At 41.1% G+C, this 26,872-nt stretch overlaps 1 protein-coding gene across 11 annotated transcripts in view; it reads left to right on the plus strand.

The window, feature by feature from the left end:
• The window catches only part of KAT6B (lysine acetyltransferase 6B), a 186,531-nt gene extending 159,865 nt beyond the window's left edge, over nt 1-26,666 (plus strand). For all 11 annotated transcript variants that reach the window (XM_072756289.1, XM_072756286.1, XM_072756292.1 and 8 more), the window contains 5 exons: nt 14,389-14,620; nt 14,942-15,101; nt 15,706-16,041; nt 18,389-18,680; nt 22,455-26,666. In XM_072756289.1, the coding sequence (XP_072612390.1) occupies nt 14,389-14,620; nt 14,942-15,101; nt 15,706-16,041; nt 18,389-18,680; nt 22,455-25,051 (3,617 nt within the window). In that variant the 3' untranslated portion in view covers nt 25,052-26,666. The remainder of the gene's footprint in view (nt 1-14,388; nt 14,621-14,941; nt 15,102-15,705; nt 16,042-18,388; nt 18,681-22,454) is intronic.
• The last annotated feature ends 206 nt before the right edge of the window (nt 26,667-26,872 follow it).

The following is a 26,872-nucleotide window of genomic DNA, read 5'->3' on the forward strand; positions in this document are numbered from 1 at the left end:
AGGCTCCCTGCTCAGTGTGGGGAGTCTGCTGCTGCTTCTCACTCTTTCTCTCAAGTAAATCAATAAAATCTTTAGAAAAAGAGAGAGAAAGAAATGACTCCAACTCTCTTCGTTTTCCCAGTTAAGGTACCTGCAAGGGGCACATTTGTACATTTTCAACAAACAAGGTCAAGAAAGATTCTGTTCTGATGGGTTGAGATTAGTACAATACCTGATTTTGATTTCAAGCGAGCCTTTCTCTTTAAACATATTTTCCAGCTTATATTATGTTTGTAGCACAGTATTCGAAGATAATAGTTGGATAATGTCCTCTCGTGATGGTATTTCTAACCAGCACATTTATAATTTCAGCTTGTCCATAAGGCAGTATTTTTTTTTCCACATCAATTTGTTTTGGGTAAAGCAGAAGATTTTCTCTCATTTGTTTAGAATTCTGGTAGGAAAATACTAGTTAGGAATCTGATTTCTTTTTTTCTACCCCATCAATTTGTGGTTAGCTTGTTCTTACTCAAGTATTAGTGGTACATGTTCATGTTTACTAATATAAAAACCTCTGTTTTGTAATTTCTATTGAGTTCTGCTTGGGGTGAACATCATAGAGGAGCTCCTTTTTTTTTTTTTTCAACAAAGTTGTTTTAAATTAAAGTTAATAAAGTGCTTTAAAAGAGTTGAGTGGATTAAAAGCGATTCAGTTACGCATGTAACTATTTGTCCACATTGAAAAAAAATGAAAATGTGTTGGTGAAATCTTGAGGAAATGTGATATCAGTAGACCTCACTGTATGCAATATATGTCGCATATGCAACAACAACGTGTATGTTGTTTGGCGTGGGGGTGGGGCACAGATCGAATCATTTAAAAGGAAGTAGAGAATTCTTTCTGTAAAAAGGAGTGTTTTTAGTGTTTCTTCTTTTATACTAGATAGCAAGGAGGCAAAAATTATTAGGGTCTTATCAAAAGGACTCAGGATTTACCTGAAGAGGCTCCCACGGGACAATAAATATAGAGACAACAATTGCAATTGATTGAAACTCATCAAATGTTTAAACTCACACATTCATAAAGACATTTAAAAACAAGTTTAGAGGATGATAGGAACCGGTTCATTATCTTAAAAATGGGTAAATAGAGCATTTAGCTTGCCTATGCTATATGAACTCTACCACTAGAACACCAAACAGTAAATGAGGGAAAACAGCTTTTCGTAAACATATTCCAGCTAACGAATGAAATGATAGAATTGAAACATGGCCACTTTGCGCGTCTGCCAGTGGATTAACTGACCTAGACCCTGATCTTCAACAGCAGCAGAAGTTACACACCTCCTGAACAAGGGGCCTGTAGTTTTGCCACAGGATTCAACCCAGAGTCTGACCAAGCCTCTGGATACTGCTGCCATTTTGCAGGAACACAGCAAAATCCAGATTGTGGAAACTCTGTAGGTCCGATGGCTCCAATTCATCAATAGAGAAATTATAAGGAAAATAAAGGGGGTGGACAGAGGAACCCATAGACTACAGGAGACTTAAGAGATATATTTTTTAAATGGACAAGACTATATGGTAGTCCCTGGGGACATCTTGGTGATAAAAGTATGAAGACAACGGATTGCTTTGAAAGTTGGGTTAGTAGTTACCTGTGAGGAAAAAAGGAAGGGTGACTGGGATGGGATGAATGGAAGATTTTTCAGGGTGGCTGGAAGACTTCTGTTTCTTGATCCTGGATGGTGATTACAGGGGCAGGTGCCTTGTAATCATTCTATAAGCTATATATTTGTTTAATATCGTTTTCTAGATCTGTGTTTTGGTTTTGCCTTTTTTATTGTTTTTTAAGAAAGTCTTAAAAATATGGTCTTAAAATATGTGTCTTGGACTTAGATCTTTGTAACTCCTAAAATGGAAACTTTTTTGATTTATTGGTGGCATGAATGTTAATGATGTTTTTTAAAAGAGATAGTTTTTCTGGCGCCTGGGTAGCTGACTGACCTACCTTGGGTTCAGCTTGGGTCATGAACTTTGGGGTCCTGGGATTGAGCCCTGCATCAGGCTCTACACTGGGCATGGAGCCTGCTTAGGATTCTCTCTCTTCCTCTCCCTCTGTTCCTCCTCCCCCCACCTCTCCATGCCCCCTCCATGACGCTCCCTCTCTCTCCCTAAAAAATAAAAAATAAACAAAATAAATAAAAAGTAAAATAAAAGAGATACAGTTTTTCACTTCTGCTGCTCTAAGATCCAAATGCAGTACATGGGTATTTGGTGTATTGGGAGCTGCATCAGACTTTGCAGAACTAGTTTTATGTGAAGGAAATGTACTGAAATGTACCAGAATCCTATCCTCTTGAGTGTTACGTCTAGTCCATTAGAGAACTGCGTTCCTGTAAATTGTGTTTCCACTCTTAAACCTGGAGAAATATAATTGAAGGGTTGTATGTTAACAGAGTGGTGATAAAATAGTGCAATCAGACAAAGGATGGCAATGCAGGATAGGTGTGGATGGGAGAGAAGATAATGACACAGAGAGGCCACGGCAGCATTGGAACTTCTCATGTTCCTTGTCTATCTGTCTCTCCCATCTTGCCCTCTTCTCTCTCCCTCCCTTTCTTTCTCTTTTTCTTTTTTGATTTAAAATTAGGAAAAGCACCACTGTAGCTTTCTTCCTCTAGAACACTGGATGTTCAAAGTTCTGATATTTGGGGCAATTTTTGAGGCACCAGAAGCAGTGCTTACAGAAGAGAAACGATGTTAAAAGTTAGGCTTTAAGAAAGGGAAAGAAAACGGCTAAAATGTCTTAAAATGCTGAAATGAAGTTTTTGCTTATTATTTATTGCAAAAAAAAAAAAAAAACAACACAGGCTTCTTTTCTTAAGAAGATGATGGTCCTCTGTTCATAGATTAGAAGTCCTGCCCTGTGGTTTGCCCAGTGTTGGAGCTTTTCTCCATGAATTTAAGGAAATTAATGAGATTTTTTTCCCTACCAAGGCAGAAGATCTTTCTGAGGACTCTGACAGCCTTCTACTCCTGCAGCTTTTCAAGTTGGCATCTAGTTAAAAACGTGGAGACCATAACGAATGTTGTTAGAGAGAAAATAAAATGAATGACGTCTGTGAATTTGTTTTAAATGTTGTTTATTTTACCCAATAATTTAGATAAATCTTTCCTGAAGAGGAAGAGAAATCATCAGGTTTCGTTAATAATCTGGAGCTTTTCAGAGGATTACTTTGAAATACCCCCCTGCCAACTTTTCATAAATTAAGCATAAACTTTCTTTGACCTTATCACACATAATTAAATAACTGTTGAAGGGTTAAAACCAACTAAAAAGCAATTCCGTATCTTGATCCCCATTCTCCTGCAAAATTATACAGGAAGTTTCTTTTGGTTCTCAAGCAGGGTAATTACAAGAGACAGTTACATAATTTACAGTTTCAATCTGCTCGTCCATAATCACACACTTCCACCTAGTTGTATATACCCCCATGAGTATCTGCCTTGTACTTTGATTTGTAAATGATGATTGCAGTGTGATTGATTGCTTGCATGTAGCATATTGAATTGATTCTTAAAAATGAACTTTAGCTGTTAACATGTCTATTTGAGTTCCTGTTATTTATGTAGTTTGTGGTTCTTGCGTTCAGCAGTTGCATAGTAGTTAAGAAATTAAACTCCCAGAGCTTTTTTCCTTATTAAATTTAGAAAATGGAGTGACTGTGCACACCCCTAACTAGAAAAGTGCCTGGAACACAGGACACACTCAGCTGTTGAACACACAACTAAGCCGTTCCTGTCCCTGGAAAGATGACGGAGATTCTTTGATTAACAATGACCCCACAGTAAAAGGCTCACGGGGATAATATTGTGGCCCAAGCTGTGCTGATATTAATATATTATTACTGACGTCTCAACTCTAAGTGCTGCTGGTATTAGGGAGGCAGTGTAAACAGTGGACTCTGAGGAAGCTATCCCCTATTAACTGGCATCTTTTAATAAATACTGCCAGCAATGATACTGCTTACTTTTTTTATTTTTCCAACAGCTAACATCTAACTCTAGCCACTTTGGACTTTAAGATTCCTATAGGATTAAAGGCTAGATACCTACCTGACACCAAATCTACCAACAAACCAGACAGCCACTTAATGGAACATTTCATCCCGCCCCAGCGTCCACCTCAGCCTGCATGTGTGCTGCGTATCTGTCAAAACGGGCTCATCAGTAACCCGGTGGGGACACCACTATTTATTGCCAGAGGCTTTTTACCTCAAATCCTGTTGGAAAGCATATGGAAGATAAAAAATAAGTGAAAAGAGAAGTTTTCGATTTCTATAGGCCAGTGGGATAGAAATGTTTGCCTCAGTAACCAGAGATCGTTTCTCTACCTTGCATTCTCAACATTAATTGATCAATCAGATTGGGTGATGGTCTGTGCTTTGATTGTTCAACATTATCTCAAAAACTGACAAATTCCTTTTGAAATGTAATTTGAAAACAGAGAAAACTTTTTTTTTTTTTAAAGGATTTTATTTACTTATTTGAGAAAAAGAGAAAGTATGAGCAGGGATGGGGCAAAGGGAGAAGCAGACTCCCCGCTGAGCCAGGACTCTGATACTGGTCTCAATCCCAGAACCCTGGGATCATGACCTGAGTCGAAGGCAGATGCTTAACTGACTGAGCCACCCAGGCGCCCCCAAAGAAAACTTTTAGACAGATTTATATTCCCCACTTTTTTCTTTTCTTCAGTCTTGCTATAGATTTGTATTTGCTGTGTGAAAGCTTATCACTCAGAATTAGGATTACAACATTTTTTTGTTATGTTTTTAGAAAATTATAGATGATACATACACATACACAATTTTGGGTGGGTTGTGGGAGAGCAAATGGAAAGGAGAGTTATTCTTCTAACCATTCCGTCTCCCAGAGCTTGGTTCTGAAATCAGGGGCAGTGTCCATGCTGATAGAAGCACTTCCCTTTAGTCTGCAGGTAGGATTAGACCAGATAACTAGATGTGAACATAGCTCAGCTGCCCCCATAGAACCTCAGACCTGGAATAGTGGCCAAAAGAAATTCCAGTTTTTGCTTTTGTTAGTTTATATAAGGAAAAGTTGAGTTGTAATATTTTAGCAACAGAAGAATAGTCTTACAAGTGAGGCATTAAAAGTATATGCAGTTCTTTGCTTGGAGCAGATGCTTTATTTGAAGTGTGTATGTGTTTAATGCAATGTTTAAAATCTCACAACTTCTCAGTGGTAAATTCTTGTTACCAGGCTTTTGTTACTTAGATGTAAAAATTTTATCCAAGTTTTAACTTGGAAGAATTGAATTTGTTTCTGAAATAGTTTTTCAGATTAAATCTCCTAACAGTGAACTTTTTCCTACTTAGAGGAAATAATTTTAAAATGCCAAATTACTTCATCTTAAAGATGTTTTGTATTTGTAAATTTGTTTTTCCCAGAATTGCCAGAATTTAAAACTGATGGGAACTGTGGAAAATCAAAAAAGATCAAAGCAGACGGCATTATTCTGACATGTCTTTCTAATTTCTGGCACTTCAGAGGCCGTGGTACGAGTGCTTTATCATAACCTAACTGGACTCTGGGTGATAGATCAGAGCTTTAGTTAGATTTGTCATAAGCAATGGGCTTTCTGAAGGATGTAGTTACTTCCCAGTTATATTTAAGGAAAGATATTTTTTAAAACTTCTTCCCCAAATGATTGAGTTTGGTAGGAAGTGATATTAACACATTTCTTGATCATTTTAACCTTTGTCAGAATTGGCTCATTTCATTCATAACTAAGAAGTTGAGAGGCTGAATTTATTTCATATATGATCATCTTCTTAGAAAAATTTTCTTCTTCTAATACACTGACCAGAACCATTCTGGTGTGGTGACATGCCAATACAGAAGCAAATATTCCTCAGTTGAACATCTAAAGAAATAAAACACCTGTGAGTTCTTGTTACTGAGTGACCATCTCCTGCCTTAAGCATCAACTCTTAGATCCCTCCATTTTCCCCAAGATTCACCTTCCACTTTGGATTTCTCATTAGGCACCACTGCTACCACCACCGCCCTTTGGGGTGGCCATAATGAAGAAGTAGGATTGATGTTGCACCCCTATTTAACATTCTGGCCATCGTATAGTACTCAGGACTCTTTGCTTAATATAACCTGTGATACGTCTATGACCAAGTTGGCCTGTGATAAGCATAAGTTGAAATTGGGTAGGGTACAGACATCTGTAGTTTTTAAAAGCCCCTAAGTGATTCTAATGTATAGCCAGGGTTGAGAACCACTGGGATAGAAGAGAGGTTAAAAAAGGGAGAAAGACATTCTCAGTGAAATAGATGATCAGTTATAAAAATACCATTGACTCACTTTTGGCCTATGACTATCTCACCGAGGTCTGTCTCTTGCCCTGGTCATCCCCAACTCATAAGCTTGTTCACAGGTGTTCACCCTCCTCAACACAAAGGCACCATAGAGGGAGGAGCATCTCCTTGCCTGCTGCCTGATGCCCAATTTGTGAGTTCTCATATAATAGGTGAGTTCATATATTCTCCGGGTGACTGACACACAGAATGACTACCCCCTTCACGCCCAGTCACAGAATCATGGAACTCATCTGGTAAGTTCCAGCGTGGTCTGTAGGTTTTTACATGAACGTACAGCAGCAAGGGAGTCATGCCCCTACCGTACCCCTTCCTCTGGGGGAAAAGTTGAAGGAGCATCGTTCCTCTCCCGAGTAGACTTGGCCAAGAAGTAAGGAAGTAGAGAGGGTGCCGGGTTCAGTAAGAAAGACCAGTATTACCTCCGCATAATTGAGCCAGAGCTCAACATCCTGAGCTGTATGCTGAGACGCTTGTGAAAAGGGAGATCTTAGAAGGGGGCTTAGATTGAGACAGTATATGACTCAGAGCAGCCAGCCTTCCTTCCCCGCAAAGAGCCGCCGTCTCCTGTCTCTGGGTTTCACTGGCTCAGACCATTTTCCCAGGAACAAACGGGTCTTCTAGAACATGTGGGTCTTTGTTTCATCTATCCTGGGACTGTCTCTGGGTTCTTCTGATGCCCTCAAGCAGTCATTGTTATTGTGGTTTGAAGGCCTTGCTGTTTTCTGAGGATAGTCCTTGAAGTTAAGGACTTAAGGGCCAAAGGGAATTTGGGGAGCACAGAACTGTGCTCATTGTGAACTGCAGTCACCAGTTTCTTAAGACCATTCCTGAGGCAGATTATGGTGTGTGTGTGGTGTGTGTGTTTCATGGCTTCTTTCTTTAATTAAATTTATATTTGAGTGGCTAGCTGGGGGGCAGGGGTAGGAGAACTTTTGTGTGAGGCACTGGAATACATGGAATGATTTTTAGGTGCCTGAGGCAAAAATTAGGAAAAGAAAGGTAGCTCTTCTCGATCTGATCCCATAAAGCAGTTGGTCATCTTCTTTCTGTCCACATTTTCTTCCATGTTTTCTTTCTTGCCCCTTATATTAAGTGTATCTAGTCACCCAAACAATCTTGAGATTTCATTCATTCAGTAGGTTGAGTAATGATAATAACTAACACGTTACATTTCAGCACCATTCTGCATGCTTTGTATTTATTCATTTAATTCTCACGACATCCCTAAGAGATAGGTATAATTCTACTCCAAATTTTATGGATGAGGGACCTGAAGTGCAGAGGGGTTAAATAACTTGCCCAGACAGGGTCACATTGTTGGTACTTAGTGGGCCCTGGATTCCATTCCAGGCAGTCTGGCTCTAGCACTTTTGCTTGAAAGCTACCTGTAGTGCTTCTTACGACCTGTCATGCTGTATTTAATAAGTGCCATATTGTTTTAAAATACCTATGGCCTTGTTGCTCAACTTTTAAAAATTCTTGTCATTTTTTAATTTAATGCAGATGGTCTCAAAGTATGATCCAGGGGACCCCAGGGGATCCATAAGGCCTTTTTCAAGGAGTCCACAAGGTCATAACTATTTTTAAAGTAATACTGAGATGCTGGATTATCCTTTTCACTCTCACAAGTGTACATTGGAGTTTTCAAGTAGTTTCATGACCTGTGGTTATCACAACAGATTGAATACCAAAGCATATAGGAGAATCTAGCTTTTTCTCTCAAGCCAGCCATTGAAGAGATTTGCAAAAATGCAAAAACAGTGCCACTTCCCTCACTATTTTCTTTTGTATTTTGGGAAATATAAATTTTTTTCAAAAAAAATATGGTAACACATAATGAGTTTATCGGTTAATGAATTAATAAATATTTGTCAAATTTCTCTATAAAATTAATAGATATAGCCCTTATAAAGAAACTCTTATATAATGTTTTTTAGATGTAAAAAGATCTTGAGACCAAAAAGCTGGAGAACCACTGATTTAATATATAAACCCTTGCAATGCAAGTGTGGCCCATAGCATAGGAACTTGTTACAGATGCAGAATCTCAGGTCCCATGCCTAACCTACCAGTTCAGAATCTAGTTGTAACGAGAGGTAGTTGTACAATGAAGGTTGAGAAGCACAGACCTAGAATTTATGGACAAAACCACTTAGCAAATCAATGACCTCTTGTTAAATTTCAGTCTGAATTTCAGGTGGGACTTTGGAGATTCCTATCCCCAGTTCTCTATCATCAAGTTGCTGGGTGTGGTCTCCTTGCCCATCTGAGATTCTTTAGTCCCACTGTCTTTCCAGTGGCTCTCCTACTGGAAAAGGTGGTTTTCACATCCTCATCAAAACCAGCAGCTCCATAGCAGAGTTTTTATAGCAGTGGTCTTCAAATTTGTGTGCATCAGAATCCCCTGGAGGGCTTGGTAAAGCAGAAGTGCTAGGTCCTGCCCCAGGTGTTTCTGGTTCATAGGTCTAAGAATTTGCAGTTCTAACAAGTTACCAGGTGATGCTGATACTGCCAGCATCTGATACTGCCAGTCTTTCAAAAATTGGTCTCCCAGTCCAATCTCCCAGTCCTGGTCTCCCAGTCTTTGAAAACCACTAGTCTATAGAAAGACATAGAAGTCTGTAGAAAGGTCAGGCAATATTTATTCGAAATCGGGCAGCCTGGGTGGCTCAGCGGTTTAGTGCCTGTCTTTGGCCCGGGGCATGATCCTGGAGACCCCGGATCGAGTCCCACATCAGGCTCCCTGCATGGAGCCTGCTTCTCCCTCTGCCTGTGTCTCTGCCTCTTTGTGTCTGTGTGCATCTTTCATGAATGGATGAATAAAATCTTTAAAAAATATATTTATTCGAATTGTTTTATGGGAGGAAAAAAAAGAATTATGGGAGAGATGCCACATTCACATTTTCAAGACCAATCTCTTAAAAGCATAAAATAATCCAAAAATTCAAAATCTCCATCTTTGCTAAGGATGCATCTATGTCTTTTAATAAATGGAGAGTAGTAAGAAATTGGGCAGGTCACGGGTCATTTGGAATGCTCAGATTCTCTGAAAACAGTAGGAAGACTCAGGTTCAGCTTCCTTCCTTACTAATTGCAAAATCACCACAAGATTTCAGCAAGGAGACATAAATAGCCTGTCAGGTTCATTTATCACTATTTAAACTGATAACACACCATTCATCCACTTGGTCACAGGGCTGCTTAACCCCAAAAACTAGTAACAGATGAGCACAGACCAGTGAATTTCGGTCCCTAGCCATGAGATACACGGTTAGAGCCATCGGATTTCCTCTGCTCAAGAGCTGCCATAAATCCCTGGCCTGGTGTCAGTTCCCAGGCTTGCAAACCCAGTGCTGTCTACTGATACGAACCTTTCAGCAAAGTTTGCTGAGCTAAACAGGTGTCTGATGAAAGGTGTGTAATCCTTGAAGATTATCTTCCCCTAAAAGCAGCTAGTAACCCCGGACTCACATAATCCAGACAGATGGGAATTGGGAGTAGCATGCCAGAGTTCACACTTTGTATTTGAGGAAGTTTGTATGGTTTGGTTCCAGATGGTAGAGATGAAGGTTGCAAGGGTGAGGGGTGGCTGCCTTTGTTGGGGGGGAAATCCTTACCCATGAACATTATTATTCCACTTCTGGTCCAGTCTACAATTTTGAAATATTACTAGGTTAAAAGGAAGGCATGTTTTGTATTAAACAAGTTAACCTTGCAGTTAATATGCTGGGAGCTCAATTAATTTGGGAATTTAGGTCTGTAAAAACAAATCTTGACCTTGTCTAGATAGTTCCCTCCTTATCCTAATAGATCTGTCCACACAGAGGCAACTTTCTACCAGTTTATTGTTGTTTTTTTCCCTCTCCCTAGAATGGAGTTAACCTTTTCAAACACATGGGATCGGGGCTAGTTAACATGAGAATTGACTCCCTTACTACATCAGCCTTAACAGAAGTGAGGTAAATTTGGGTCCTATGCAGTCAGCACAGCTTAGAAATGCTACTTTTTGCAGACATCACATTGCTCTTTCCTTTCCTTTTTTTTTTTTTTTTAAGATATTATTTATTTATTCATGAGAGATGCAGAGAAGCCGAGACACAGGCAGAGGGAGAAGCAGGCTCCATGCAGGGAGTCCGATGTGGGACTCGATCCTGTCTCCAGGATCACGCCCTGGGCCAAAGGCAGGCGCTCAACCGCTGAGCTACTCAGGGATCCCCGTGCTCTTTACTTTCCCTTTAAGCAAGCAAGCACCTTGATACTCTTTTGAATTAAGAGTGTGGTCCATACACTGAAGCTCAGAACCTCATCTTCCTTTGGATAAGTAGTTCTAGTGAAGCAGAAGAGAAATCCAGCTTTCAATAGTATCAAGATAGTTAGTTGATGCGGCTGAGGGGCTTGTGGGCCAGTCAATTTCCAATTACAAGTCTCCTGATCACAGAGTAAGTGCTGTTCACCAGCACCTCTGCCTCACAGACAATTTAAAGGGAATAATTTCATCAGCAATTAATTATACTGCAGCTACCAGAATTTGCCCTCCAAACACCACTTTGTTTTTAGTCTGAACAGCCAGGTTTCCCCAGGGATGGTTCAGGTTTTCTGATTGAAAGTATCCTCAGTTAAGAAAAGGTGTTAGAGCACCATGGGAATCTATTCACCAGGGGTGTATTGTACTTGTTTCAGATCTTTCAGGATCATTCACTGGCTTCCAAGATAAGTGCTTTTTATTTCCCTGCATCTTAGATCAATTATTTGGAATCTTTTTGGTAAGTTAAAAGTTTAAGAGCTGTAACATCAAACCACCGCATCTCTCAAATTAATAACCTAGATGTTCTCACCAAATATTATTCTCTCAATTGGCTTTACAGTGATTAGGATCTGGAGGAGCCTAAAAAAGGGAGAGAAGGAAACAAAAGATAGCAAGACATTCATTATTTAAATCATTCCATGTCAGGAAGGTCAGCGTAGAGGGCACCTGAGTGGCTCAGTCAAGCATCTGACTCTTGGTTTCAGGTCTTGAGGTTGTGGGATGGAGCCTCATGTCAGGCTGTGTGCTCAGTTCAGAGTCTGCTTTGGATTCTCTCTCTCCCTGTCCTCATTCACTATCTCTCTCAAATAAATAAAATCTTTAAAAAAAAAAAAAAAGAAAGAAAAGAAAAGAAAGGTCAGAGTACTGAAGTGCTACCAGCTACAGTTTTTTTGAGGGAAAGTGCCTGCTGCAAGTGAAGCTTAAATTCTTTATTCTTTATCCACGTAGTGCACCCATGGAGTAGACATGACAACTTTTTCTTCTAAGCCATACATTTTAACATATTACAAGTGATTTCACTTAGGTACTAAGGAATCAGAAATTTACCTTTGGTCCTTTTAATTGTGGAAATGGGATCCGTTTAATTTAAAATTTTCTCCTTCAGGAAGAGACCATGGACTTAGAAATGCCTTTCAACTTACGTGCAGATTCCTTCCATTGGTATAAGCTCCCTGAGGGTCTCAGGAGTCAGAGCAGGAAGACCTAACTTCAGGCAATGCAGGGACAGCTTTGGACAGTAGCACTGTGTGGTCTGAAATGTTGGCGCACAAGAGGCCTGAACACCAGCCTTGCTGTTTTCTGGTTGGAGTTTGGGTTTGCAGTTTTTTCTCCCCAGCACCTGGGAGAGTTTCACTTGCTGGCAGTTACTGGTAGCCTTCCTGCCCTGTAGCCTTCACTGGTGCAGGGTGGAAGGCTTACTGCAAAAATCCAGTGGACCCAACGGGCTCAGTGAGTGCATGCTTGTTGCCCTGCTGCTGCCTCCCAGCCTGCCCTGGGCCTCAGGACTCTCCTGTGGCAGTGGCAGTCACAGGGTGTGTCCCAGGAGACTGCCACTTACCCTGGTGGGAATCGCAGGCACTGAAACATTAATGCCTAAATGCTCTCCCCAGACCCCAGGTTGCCTGAGAGTTCCAGTGGTCCGACCAGTTTAGGCGGAGGCCCTGATAAGGTGTGCATGTGCTGCCTTAGAGTATGAAAACATGAACAGCTGTGGAAAATATGTTTTGGGGGGATTCTGACTGGGTTCAGGGTGGGAATTGAGGGAAGAGAAGACAGAACAAAGAAATCTGTGTGCTTTCTGGGTAAGGTTGCTCGTAGTAGCGGAGAACAGAAGGTAGGAAGGGCACCTACCACCTTCTGACTCCTTGGGTCTTATAGAAGTCCTCCTCCTACTGAGCCGTGGGAGTGGGGCTTTCTGTCCCTAACTGTGGGGTTCAGATGAGAACCGGTGAGGGACTAGGGAATTGCACAGTTGCACAGTCATTGCAGGGGACTTGTAGTTGTGAGATCTCATGGTCACAAGGGTGTCGTCGTCCCGTCCCGTTCCCCCCCCCCCCCCCCCGCCGAGGTACAGAACTCAGTCCCCCAGCCAACTGAGTAAATTTCTCAGCATGTGCCAAGCACTTAGGAGGCAGGGGACGGATGTGCCAATTATCTGTGTTGTGAGGTCTAGGCACCCTTTGTACTTGAGCGACAGAGAGCTCTTCTCCAAACTGACAGGGCATGCTCTGAGCTGGCTTGAACACCGTGGTCATCACTGTTAGCATTCCTGACACACGGCTCTTGAAAGCCTCTGTATGCAGCTGAATGACGCGTCGACGGTGGTTTGACTGTAATATTTTGTGGTGCTTGTTGCATTCAATCAAATACGTTACACTTACACATGAGTTAAAGACCCAAATAAGTCAAAAGACTTCAGGAAAGCCTAAAGTTAAATATATGCTCATTCTTTACAATGGCATTCGGATTAAAACCGTCAAAATGCAAAATGCTGTGGTTACACCCCTCTAGAGCCAGGTTGGATTTCTTGTTCTATATTTCTGCATTATTTACAGTGATTTTTGAGAGGCAGGAAAATGCATCAGAGGCATGATTTCTCCTTCTAAGAAAAAAATCCAAAATGAGAAAATCCTTGAGTGCAGCCATTTTGGAAATGTAGATAAAGAAGAAAAATGCTGAAGATTTGGGTGGTTTGCAGAGCAGCATGATTTTGTAATTGCTGCCACCTACTGTATGTGGTTGATGTTTGTTTAAATTTAGTAAGTTTGGGAAGGTGAGGCTATTGAAATTGATAATTAGAGCAAGGTAGACATCATTAGTTTATAGCATTTCTTCTCTGCTCCATAAAGTGGCTCTTAATTACCAAGACAGCCACAGTTTTCATTCATTACCTTCAAGTGGATTTAAAGTTTTAAATCATTTTAAAGTCCCTTTGCCAAGGAACCTTCACTGTAATGCTGTAGAATGCACATTCAAAAGCTTACCATGCTCAGGGATTTTTCTGAATATATATGAAACAGTTTGTTTTAAGGAGGTTGTTTTGTTTTAATTTGTAGAAGCAACGTTCTGGGGTGGGATTATAAATTAATTTACATGAAAGAGGTGAAAATAGAGCTAGCGGAGCTGTTGTGAGTTGCAGCAGTCGACTTAAAAGACATTCTTTTATTAGTCCTAAAACAAAGCTTCAGATCAGCCGACTAGTTAAATGTAACAAGCAATACAGAATCTGAGTCAACAGAGACCCTTCTCTTTTATTAAGACCCAGCTGTCAAAGGGTCATTAGGTCCTTCCTGTGGAAAACAACTTGCCCATTAATGTTTGGGGTGGTCCCTCGACAGGATTTCTGAGTAAGTGCCTGACATTTCGTTTTTTGAAAGAATCTAAAGCTGGTGGGAAACTTGGATGTTGAAATTTATCAGAAGTAACGTCCTCAACCTTAGCTTTGTTTAATATGCCATGATGTATATTTGGAATGCTTCCGCTAGCTATGTGAGTTGACTTACAGTGCTACTATAAAAGGTTCAAAAGCATAAACTTCATGGAGATCAGATCCCTACAACTGGGAAGAGACTGCATACGTAAAGTCTGGTGTGCCATTTTTACCTCCTTGCTACTTCCGTTCTTTCCAAGTGGCCCCTGTTCCAATGTCTGAAAACACCACAATGAGGTCGACTTTGGCTTTTTCTGCCCTAGGCTATTTGCTTTCTAGAAGAGAAGGCCAGGCAGGGTCTCCTGAAAAGCCACTCTCTGATCTGGGCCGCCTCTCCTACCTGGCCTACTGGAAGAGCGTCATCTTAGAATATCTCTACCACCACCAGGAGAGGCACATCAGCATCAAAGCCATCAGCAGAGCTACGGGCATGTGCCCACATGACATTGCCACTACTCTGCAGCACCTCCATATGATTGACAAGAGGGATGGCAGGTGAGTACCAAGGCCTGGGCGTCGCTGGCTGCCTTGCAAGCATCTTACACCAGAAAGGGTCCCTGACATGGGGCGGGCAGGGGATACATTCTAGTTTAACATAAGAGGTTGATAAAAAGACAGTATCAAAAGCTTTCTCCTAAATAGGAAACAGGAAATGATACTTTTTTGCTGGTCAGATTTCAATTTGCTATACCTTTTCATTGATGAGCTTTCTCATCAATTGTACCCTGGGTAATAGTACTAGCATTTGTCAACGTATGAAGGTGAAATGAAATTTCAGCTTTTGATTGCACTTTGTTCTGCTTCGTCACATTACAGATTTGTCATCATTAGAAGGGAAAAGTTGATATTGGGCCACATGGAAAAGCTGAAAACCTGTTCCCGGACCAATGAACTTGATCCAGAAAGCCTAAGGTGGACCCCAATTTTAATTTCTAATGCTGCAGTTTCTGAAGAAGAGCGAGAAGCTGAGAAAGAGGTAATGATTGGCTTCATCTGCCTAAGTTGTGTGACTTCAATCTTGCAGCATTCTTAAGCTAAGCTAAGAAAGTCATTACCATCGTTGTCAAAGGCTTGGTTATGTAGAGGGAGCTTGTGAAATGATATGGCACTAATTTATCCTAACTGAGGTTGCATGGTAAGACATGATAATTTTATTGAATTGAGTATGAAAAATGAAACATTTATCATTGATCACAAAGCAGCATTTTTCACTACTGACAGCATGTAATCAGATCACATTTGGTGCTGAGCTCCAAGGCTGCAATGTCAATCGATTCTTTGTGTTTATGAACTTGCTTAAAGTGCTCCATGCCAGTGAGCATGTAATGTAGTGATAAAGGACTCAAATCAATTCGCTGCATCATTAATACTGCTAAATATCCCATGAAACCCAATCTTCTTTGATTTGTTATCCTAACTGATGCAAAAGAGTCCTAAGATGATGCAGCTGGAATGTTGCTTGGCTGGCTGACTGTCCTGATCAGAAACGACTTAAGAGATCCTTTGCCTTTGATCCTTAGAGGCTCTGGCTTAACTGCCCTTTCACTGGCCCACCATTTTTACCCCCCCCCCCCCCTTAGGCTGAGCGCTTAATGGAACAAGCTAGCTGCTGGGAAAAGGAGGAGCAAGAAATCCTGTCCTCTAGAGCGAACAGTAGGCAATCACCTGCAAAAGTACAATCGAAAAATAAATATTTGCATTCCCCGGAGAGCCGGCCAGTGGCAGGGGAGCGAGGGCAGCTGATGGAGCTGTCTAAGGAGAGCAGTGAAGAAGAAGAGGAGGAGGAGGAGGAAGAGGAGGAAGAAGAGGAAGAAGAGGAGGAGGAGGAAGAAGAGGAGGAGGAGGAAGAAGAAGAAAATATTCAGAGTTCTCCTCCAAGATTGACTAAACCACAATCAGTTGCCATAAAGAGAAAGGTATGTGTCTGTTTAGAGTTTCAGTCTGAGTCCATTTCAATCAAATTTTGTCATTGCGAACTATTAGTATTTGTTTCACTCTCTATTCTTTAGATGTAGTTTATTTGTATTCAGTCCTCCCGATCATATATCATCATCGTTTATCTTACAGTCATGATTGTGTTTACTTTTTGAGGTTTGTTAGTGGCCCCGACAGGAAAACAGGGACAGGCAGGCTTCCTAGTCTAGTAGTTACTGCCACCTGCTGGTTTGTGGGACTAGAGTAAGTCAGGGTGTGGAAGCAGAAAGGGGCCTTGGAGAGCACTTAAAACCACCTTCAGTGCATTTTGATGAAAACACCAAGGCCTAGGGGAGGCTAGGAGACTTGTCCAAGGTCTTACAACTCCTTAGATAAGGAGCCAGAACCAGATGACTGCCCTGAGTCCAAGCCCAGTGCTCCTATTTTTCTTGTTCTTGCATAGAATTGTTAGAAGGTATTTCAGACTCTCCGTGTTGATGCTGATATTTTGAATTTGTGGCTAAGTCACATTGCTGAAATTTCTTATAGCCTGGTGGTCTCTCTAGATATACCTTGTGCAGAAAGCTTAAAAAACTGATTTTGTCTTTTGGTAATTGTTTAACCCAGATCTGTTATCTTTGTCTTCACTATCTGTGACTTAGTGAGGGACCAGATACTGTTAGTATAGCCAAGACTTAAAGAAATAGCACCAGTTGAGGCTTTGCCCCAAGGTCATCCCGTGTACTGCCTGTCAAAGAACCTGCTGTTCTAACTCCCAATTTGGTAGCCTTTTAGTGGAAATGCAGCTGGGGCAAGGAGTAGAAAAGAGCATCCATAAAGTGAACTTCAAGCTTCTGAGTAATCTTTTGATTTCTTATGAGGAAAATATATTCAGGTATTATGTATATATTACAAAGAAATTTGTCTTAAAAATATCAAAAACCAGAATTATCCAAGGAATGCTATGGACTCCCATCATATAAGTGGATTCAATCTGGAGAAAACCAGTTCTTTTTTTTTTTTTTTTTTTTTTTTAAGATTTTATTTATTTATTCATGAGAGGCACAGAGAGAGAGAAAGAGGCAGAGACACAGGCAGAGGGAGAAGTAGGCTCCATGCAGGGAGCCCGACGTGGGACTCGATCCTGGGTCTCCAGGATCACACCCTGGGCTGAAGGCAGCACTAAACCGCTGAGCCATCCGAGCTGCCCGAAAACCAGTTCTTTATATTTGCTGTACTCATGTTTGGGAAAATTATAGTCGGTTAGGGAAGGCAGGCCAACCGGCGGTGTTGATAATCATAATTGTTAAGTTACAGAATATGATTATCCGGTTTATATGTGGACATTCAGAGAGTTAATGTGAGTCAACAGTAATTCTTGGATACAGTTTATTTACAGTTTTAACCCAACGTATTGAACCTTCTTGGCAGTGTATTTTAAATAATTTTTTAGGCCCATTATTGACAGATTACATTTTAGCAGCAATTCTGTTATTCCTGTATTTTAATTTTGTTTCATTAAATACTTTTTTGCTTGGGCAGAAGCATTTTATAATTGCTATTATGGAGAGTCATCTGTGCCAGCCTGTTGTGCAATTAGAAAAAAAAAAATTCCTATCTTATATAAATAAGAATATTGACATGTCTTTTAATTGAATTAAAGAATTGACATGTCTTTTAATTTTTTAAGATGCCTTCTATAATAAAAGATTTTGTAAAATTATCAGTTGCTGACATCCCTGCAGTCATCAATACATGACTCTCTTAACCTTTTAAACAGAATAATCCTTTCTTCTCCTACCCTGTCCTCTTCCCTTTTCATCGTTCTAAAGCTCTATGAAATGGGGAGCAAATAGGTTAGCCTTGTACATCATCAGATCTCCTCTGGTGCTTTGATGATAGCAGGTGCTCCTTGAACAATTATCAAGTATTAAATGAGTGACCCAGTGGCTAGTCGATTATTGCAACACTTATGGAAACATCTGTGTCTGTGATGATTGAATAGCTATGATATACAGGATATTGGAGTCTGCAAGTACCAATGTACTTGGAAAATGTATGCTAGAAAAGCAAACCTTAGCTTTTAAAATCTACAGTTAAGCTGAAGCGATGTTCCCTCTCAAAGCATCTTCTTGAGTAAACAACTGTTTTATTTGGAAAACACTTGCCTGTGTAGTTTGAGCCCGAGAGGGATGTTAAACATCAAATGGAAGGTTAAGTACAAAGGCATCACAGAAGTCTTTACGTGTAAGATTCTCAGACAGGCCTTCTGTACATGTTTGCTGCATATCGACTCAACCGTTTAATTTCTCATGAGCTCTTATGTATTATGTTTGGAATTAATTTCAGAGGCCTTTTGTCCTAAAGAAGAAAAGGGGCCGTAAACGCAGGAGGATCAACAGCAGCGTAACAACTGAGACCATTTCTGAGACGACAGAAGTACTGAATGAGCCCTTTGACAACTCAGATGAAGAGAGGCCAATGCCACACCTGGAGCCTACCTGTGAGATTGAAGTGGAGGAAGATGGCGGGAAGCCAGTCCTAAGAAAAGCATTCCAACATCAGCCTGGGAAGAAAAAACAAACAGAGGAAGAGGAAGAAAAAGACAATCATTGTTTTAAGAATGCTGACCCTTGTAGAAGTAAGTGGAGGAATTATAAAAATCTTATCCTTGTGCATATCTTGTATATTAACCGCCAAAAGGCAAGTACCTGGAGTTATACCCAAAGGCAACTCTGAGGTTGTGTCGACCCACCAGGAATAAGTGCTCATCTGTCCTTTCTCATTCATAAAAGGATCTCTCCTTTCTTCCTGGAATTGGATTTTATTTTAAACAACCTCTAAGACCAGAACATTCCTCCGGGTGGGTTCATCTTTCTTTCCAGAAATTGGCTTATCCTCAGAAACTGTGAAGTCTCTCAATAAGAAACACACAGCATCTCCTTGATTCTAATAGGTACTTTTTTTCCCCCACATTTAATATTTCCAGGATCAGGGTTTGTATTACTGTCTGCGTAAGCATTGAATGCAGTAGTTTCTTCCTGAAAAATAAATTTAGTAAATCGATGATGCAGCTTATAATTAGTGGTGTCTTAGGATACATTATTATCAAGGATCATTTAAACTCACCCACACTATCAGTATTAGCTTTGATAATATAGGAAAATTGGAAAGTGGAAAGTGGAAATCAGGAAATTGTCCTTCCTTTTAAATTACTATTTTATAATTTGCTGTTGGCAGGGACATCCCACCCCATTCTCTACCAAAAAAAAAAATACTAACACCAATGAGTAGTCTTTGATGCTCTGTTTAAAAGCAACCATTCCTTGCCTTTTGGCTTGGATACTTAAGTTTCTGGCTGAATCATAAAGATCTATGGACAGTCTCTGCTCTGTGGCTGAAATCACTCTACTTAAAAATTTATTCTAATATCTTTTCTAATCTAAAAACAGGCCATCTCATTTCCTTGAGAACTGCGGTGTCTCTCTTGCTTTTAAGAAGTCACAATTTGGGGTGCCTGGCTCAGTGGGTGGAGCATGCGACTCTTGATCTCGGGGTTGTAAGTTCAAGTCTCATGGTTGGTATAGAGATTACTTAAAAAAATCTTTTTTTTTTTTTCTTTTTACAAAGTGGGGGCCCTTGGATGTCTCAGTCAGTTAAGTGTCTGACTCTTGGTTTCAGCGCAGGTCATGATCTCAGGGTCCTGGGATTGAGCCCTGCCTGCATCAGGCTCCCTACTCAGTGGGGAGCCTGCTTCTCCTTCTCCCTCTCCCCGCTCATGCTTGCTCTCTCTCTATCAAATAAGTAAATCTTTAAAAAGGAAGAAAAAAAGAAAAGCCATAATTTTAAGGGCACGAGCAAGCATCTTCTGACTTTCATAGTTAACAGGAATACTGTTGCTATATACAATAGTTTGCTGAGAGAATGACATCTTACCCTGGTATAGAGTCCAAACCTTGTTCTTTAGTTTCTTTTTTCTTTCTTTCCCTTTTTTTTTTTTTTTTTTAAGTTTATTTATTTATTTGAGGGGCAGGGAGAGGTAGCAGGAAAGAATCTTTCAAGCTGGGCAGCCCTGGTGTCTCAGTGGGTTTAGCACCACCTTCAGCCCAGGGTGTGATCCCGGTGACTGGGATCAGGCTCCCTGCATGGAGCCTGCTTCTCCCTCTGCCTGTGTCTCTGCATCTCTCTCCCTCTGTGTCTCTATGAATAAATAAATAAAATGTTAAAAAAAAAAAAAAAAAAGAATCTTTCAAGCTGATATCCCACTGAATGCAGAGCCTGATTCGGGGCTCGATCTCATGACCCATGAGATCATGGCCTGAACCAGAACCAAGAGTCGGACACCCAACTGACTGAGCCACCCAGGCACCCCAGTTCTTTAGTTTCTTTAAACAAACAAATAGCAAACTTCAGCAAGATACCATTTTTTTTGTGTGTGGACGTTGAGCCTTATTTCCACTTCTTAACTTTCTTCTCAGGACTGTGTAAACGAATCATCACTACCTTTATTGTCCACTCTGGGCCATTTGCCTTTAAAATTTTTAGTGGCCATATTCTACCTGATTCCTTTCAGGATCTTCTTAATTACCAGAAAAACCATCTTATTTAGAGAAGTGTTCCTACAAAAGCTGGTAGGTCCAGCAGCATGTGGAATCCAGAGGCACTGGCATGGCCATTTCTTGCCCATGTGAATAGCAATAAAACCATTTGAGTACCTTGAAGTGACTGTTAAGTGGGTATTGTACTTTGTACTTCTGAAGGAATCAGTGTACATCACTTATGTGTTCTTCTCAGCTAGCCAGTTTGAATGTAATCCTTGCAGGTAAGTTTATGTGTAATCCTTTTACTATGTAAATGAACTAGGAGCTTACCCTGCTCTGCACTGATTGGATTAGAAATCATTCCATTCTGGCAAAGAAGGATCTCTGTTCCACATTGAATGTGAAATCTTATGTTTGTTCTCCAAAGTAATGTTTGTAATAGAGGCTGTTTTTCTTTGTAAAGCTTTTCCTTTACATTGACCCCTTCAGGAGATCAGTGTGACCTTTAACTTTCCAAAGATCTCATGAAGGGCAGCCCCGGTGGCACAGCGGTTTAGCGCCACCTGCAGCCCGGGGTGTGATCCTGGAGACCCGGAATCAAGTCCCACATCTGGTTCCCTGCATGGAGCCTGCTTCTCCCTCCACCTGTGTCTCTGCCTCTCTCTCTCTCTGTGTGTCTCTATGAATAAATAAATAAAAATCTTTAAAAAAAATAGAATAAAGATCTCATGAAGACTTAGGTGTTTTCTATTTGTATTTATTCATATGTTTGTTTGCTTGCTCATATTTAGATAAATATATTTACAAATTTGTTTATATTCACATGTGCATAAAGGTACAGTAAAAAATAAGATTAGCCAAGTTAAAATGAACATGACAATTATGGTTTGCTTCTTATTTACTTTAAAATGTTCAAACCTTACATTTGAGCAGCAGATTGATCCTAAATACTATGTGGACAGAATTGGTGATAACAAAGAATACCTATCATTTAAGTATTCGATCATTTCATGCAAAGACATTACAGTTTGTGTCGTGCCAAAATGATGGTGCTCTAGTAGATTACAGATGCATTTGAATCGGGGGTATCTAGGTATCTTTTCATTTGTTTCAGAGGTACCCGGTTTATTTTCATGCCAGAGAGAACATTCAAATCAAAGTAAATAATGTCATCTGAGATCATATAAATCCAGTAAATGTCTACAAACAGAAATTTGTATTCTCAGGATAGATATGAGAGTTAGGCTTTTATTCATTTCTCCAGGACAGTGGTGCTTTGGATAAATGAGCTAGCAAGAGCCCCTTTCCCCTGTAGTTTTGAATGTGTACATGTTCAAATTGATTATTTATTAACATTGTGGAATTCTGGACTTTTACACCAGAAAATGTCTTATTTGTTAAATTCAAAGCAGTTTATTATAATTGTCAGCATCCAAGTGCCTTTTTTTTTTTTTTTTTTTAATTCATGAGAGACACAGAGAAAGAGAGAGAGGCAGAGACGCAGGCAGAGGGAGAAGCAGGCTCCATGCAGGGACCCTGACGTGGGACTCGATCCCGGGACTCCAGGATCACGCCCTGGGCAGAAGGCGGCGCTAAACCGCTGAGTCACCCAGGCTGCCTTCCATGTGCTTTCTATAAAAAACACAGCTTTCTGTTGGGGGGAGAATAAGTGAGACGTGTATTCTTTTCCCAGACCTAGGTGATTCACTAGGTTTATAGCACAATATGAATCTCTGTTAGTTTTGATGGTGTCTTTATCATCAACTCTTGACCTTGAAATCAGTGTATACTAACTAATTTAGAAAAATGAATTCAGGTGTTCAAAGAGATGCTAAGACTTTGTTTTTCTTCCTCCCATTTGTCTCCTCGCTAAGACAATATGGATGATGATACAGATACCTTGAAAGAAGGCAGCAGAGACAATCCTGAACCTCTAAAGTGCAAACAAGTATGGCCAAAAGGAACAAAACGTGGTCTATCTAAGTGGAGGCCAAACAAAGAAAGGAAGACCGGATTTAAACTGAACCTGTACACCCCGCCAGAAACACCCATGGAACCTGATGACCAGATAACAGTAGAAGAACAGAAGGAGACTCCAGAAGACAAAAGCAGCCCCACTCCCACCAGGATTGAGGAGGAGGTCAAGGAAGCCATGGAACCCCTGCTGCCTCAGGATGAAAACAGAAGGGACGAAACGTGTGCACCTATAAGCCCGAATAAATCGCCAGGTGAAAAAACAGAAGATGATGCAATCAAACCTGAGGAGGAAGAAGAAGAGGAGGAGGAAGAAGATGACGAAGAGGAAGAGGAAGAAGAGGAAGAGGAAGAAGAAGAAGAAGAAGAAGAAGAAGAAGAAGAAGAAGAAGAAGAAGAAGAAGAAAATGTTGCAAAGGACCCAGGTGGTGCTAAAAGTCAAGAAAAAGAAGAACCAGAAGTCTGCCTGGGCAAAGAAGACCCTGTTGCCCTGGACGATCATGAAGAGGAGGAGGAAGAGGATGAAGAGCCGTCTCACAATGAGGGTCATGATGCAGATGATGAAGATGATAGTCACATGGAGGGTGTGCAAGCAGAGAAGGAAGACCGGCCAAGAGAAGCCTTCAAAGAAGTACTGGAGAACCAGGAGGCTTTTTTAGACCTTAGTGTCCAGCCTAGCCATTCGAACTCAGAGGTCTTAATGGACTGTGGCGTTGACCTTGCAGCTGCTTGTAACGGTGAGCCCAAGGAGCTTGCTGGAGGCACCGACGCTGCGCCTGAATCGGACGAGGAATCACCGGAAGAACAGGCACCGAAGCAGGACCAAAAGAGCAGCGAAGGCGTGGATTCTGAGTTCAAAGAGAGAAATACCGCAACCATGGAAATAGACTCTGAGACCGTTCAGGCGGTTCAGTCTTTGACCCAGGAGAACAGTGAACAGGACGACACATTTCAGGATTGCACCGAGACCCAAGAGGCCTGTAGGAGTCTCCAGAACTACACCCATGCAGACCAAAGTCCACAGATCGCCACCACTCTGGACGACTGCCAGCAGTCAGACCACAGTAGCCCAGTTTCGTCCGTCCACTCCCATCCCGGCCAGTCAGTACGTTCTGTCAACAGCCCCAGTGTCCCTGCCCTGGAAAACAGCTATGCCCAAATCAGCCCAGATCAAAGTGCCATCTCCGTGCCATCTCTGCAGAACATGGAAACCAGTCCCATGATGGACGTCCCGTCGGTGTCCGATCATTCACAGCAAGTTGTGGACAGCGGATTCAGTGACCTGGGCAGCATTGAGAGCACAACTGAAAACTATGAAAACCCGAGTAGCTATGACTCTACCATGGGCGGCAGCATTTGTGGAAACGGTTCCTCCCAAAACAGCTGCTCCTATAGCAACCTCACCTCGAGCAATCTGACACAGAGCAGCTGTGCTGTCACCCAGCAGATGTCCAACATCAGTGGGAGCTGCAGCATGCTGCAGCAGACCAGCATCAGCTCTCCCCCGACCTGCAGCGTCAAGTCTCCCCAAGGCTGTGTGGTGGAGAGGCCTCCCAGCAGCAGCCAGCAGCTGGCCCAGTGCAGCATGGCTGCTAACTTCACCCCGCCCATGCAGCTGCCTGAGATCCCCGAGACTGGCAATGCCAACATCGGCCTATATGAACGGATGGGCCAGAGTGATTTTGGGGCTGGGCACTACCCGCAGCCATCAGCCACCTTCAGCCTTGCCAAACTACAGCAGTTAACTAATACACTGATTGATCATTCATTGCCTTACAGCCATTCCGCTGCTGTAACTTCCTATGCAAACAGTGCCTCTTTGTCCACACCACTAAGTAACACAGGGCTTGTTCAGCTTTCCCAGTCTCCGCACTCCGTCCCTGGGGGACCCCAAGCACAAGCTACGATGACCCCGCCCCCCAACCTGACTCCTCCTCCAATGAATCTGCCACCGCCTCTTCTGCAACGGAACATGGCTGCGTCAAATATTGGCATCTCCCACAGCCAAAGACTGCAAACCCAGATTGCCAGCAAGGGCCACGTCTCCATGAGAACCAAATCGGCATCTCTGTCACCAGCCGCCGCCACCCATCAGTCGCAAATCTATGGGCGCTCCCAGACTGTAGCCATGCAGGGTCCTGCACGGACTTTAACGATGCAGAGAGGCATGAACATGAGTGTGAACCTGATGCCAGCCCCAGCCTACAATGTCAACTCTGTGAACATGAACATGAATACTCTCAATGCCATGAATGGGTACAGCATGTCCCAGCCGATGATGAACAGTGGCTACCACAGCAATCATGGCTACATGAATCAAACACCCCAATACCCTATGCAGATGCAGATGGGCATGATGGGAACCCAGCCATATGCCCAGCAGCCAATGCAGACCCCACCCCACGGTAACATGATGTACACGGCCCCTGGACATCACGGCTACATGAACACGGGCATGTCCAAACAGTCTCTCAATGGGTCCTACATGAGAAGGTAGGCAACAGGGGCAGTCACGAGATCCCCTGGGCATCACCATTGGATCGAATCTGCACAAATACCTTCGAAGAGTACGATTTCAAAACCAGCAATTGGTGTGAATGCAAAAACATTTGTTGGCACCATTTATTTAAAAAAAAAAAAAAAAGCTGTATGCAGCAGAAAGCCTTATACAAGTTGTTTTTTCTTTCTTTTTTTTTTTTCCTTTTTCTTTTTTGGTATCTTTGTTTCTGTTACTTTTATATGAAATTCTCTGCAAAGGAAGGCCTCTCTGGACTACAATTTGAAGGCAGCCACTTGTTGTGCCTGCTTCCATTAAATGATGTGGATATCAAGCCCCACCCCACCAAATTATCTGTTTTAATACTGAACCTGGAACTTTTTTTTTCCCCCTTCCCTGTCCACTCCATGTAAATGCCTTTAGCATTTCAGTTCTTGTATATTTTGGTTAAGGTGACACTTGAGCATGCCGCTAATGTCTTTGTTAGTGACAGTGCATTTTGTAGTACTGTACAAGTGTTGTGCTAACAGTAAGCCATTTCTTAAGTTTTTTGCCTTGAGTAGGGTGCCCTAATTTGAGGGTTTAAAAAAAAAACTATATTTTTGTTAATTATAAAACTGTAAAGAGCTATAAAAGCTATTCCCATTTGGTTAGTCAAAAGGGTTTTATTGCTCAATGTTTGGTGTAAAGTTGAGACCCTTTTCCATTTTGGTGACAGATTTCTTTGGGGAAAAAAGGCAGCTTTCTGTTTTATAAATGCAGACTTCTGTTTATTGAATGAAGCATATCTCAGTGTTTATCTGTCAGGTTTTGAAACATTTCATATATGTCCAAATACTTGGCAGGATTTAAAAAAAAATAGTGAATTTGGTGTAAAGTTGCTATTTTATGGAAATGCCTCTAACTTTACATTTTCATTCCATCTGTAGATTTTTCTATCTTTATAAAATATTGGAGTTATTTTTTAAGGAAAAATAGAGAAGTAGCTTGTGAATAGCTCAAACTAAGCTTACAGAACCGCATGTAAAAAAGCAAAAAAAAGTTATTTGTGTCTGTTTATATTGCTTCCTTTTTTGTAGCCTTTGTACCTGTACAGGGTGACTGTAAGGGCCAAGCAGGAGAGGCGTAATCCTTGTATAAAATAGGAGCCAGCGACACTCTTGTATTTATCTGTTCTCTTTTTAGTCAGTCACTTCAAAAAAAAAAGAAAAAAAAGAAAAAAAAACAAACAAAAAAAGCTGTACATTTTAACATAAAATAAATTATGATGAGCCATTTTTAGCCTCTTGTGTCCTGTCATATTATGATTGATAGAGAATGACCAATGGAACTGTATCATGTGTCACATCTCAGAACACATACACATTTTGGGAAAATAAATTATTTAGTGTAAATTGGAGTTATGAGATTTTTCTGATTTGTTTTGACTTTGGGGGAGGGGGTTGGCAATAAATAAGAGTAATATCTAATAAAAACCATCACATATACCAAATACCTATTTAATAAATTAATTTATAATGGATTTTAATGCTTTTCATGAAAGTTTATTTTATGCTGGTGCATACCTTCTGTATGCCAATCATTGTCTTTAAAATAAAGTGAATTTGTTTTTTTCTTTTTGACTTGGATCTTCATTTGCAAAGGGATCCTGCACAAATGTCCATTTGCCTCATTTGTACAGTCTGTTATAAACACCCCTCAGCGCCTTAGCACAGTGATAGCCAACTTCATTTTTATAAAAGTTAATACCCAAAAAAGCACCCAATCCGGGACTGTGTATTTGAGAAATCATTTTCTCAAGAAAGGTGTGAAAGTTTTGCT

The sequence above is a fragment of the Vulpes vulpes genome, chromosome 4 (genome assembly GCF_048418805.1).
Source record: "Vulpes vulpes isolate BD-2025 chromosome 4, VulVul3, whole genome shotgun sequence".
In the NCBI taxonomy this organism is placed as follows: domain Eukaryota; kingdom Metazoa; phylum Chordata; class Mammalia; order Carnivora; family Canidae; genus Vulpes; species Vulpes vulpes.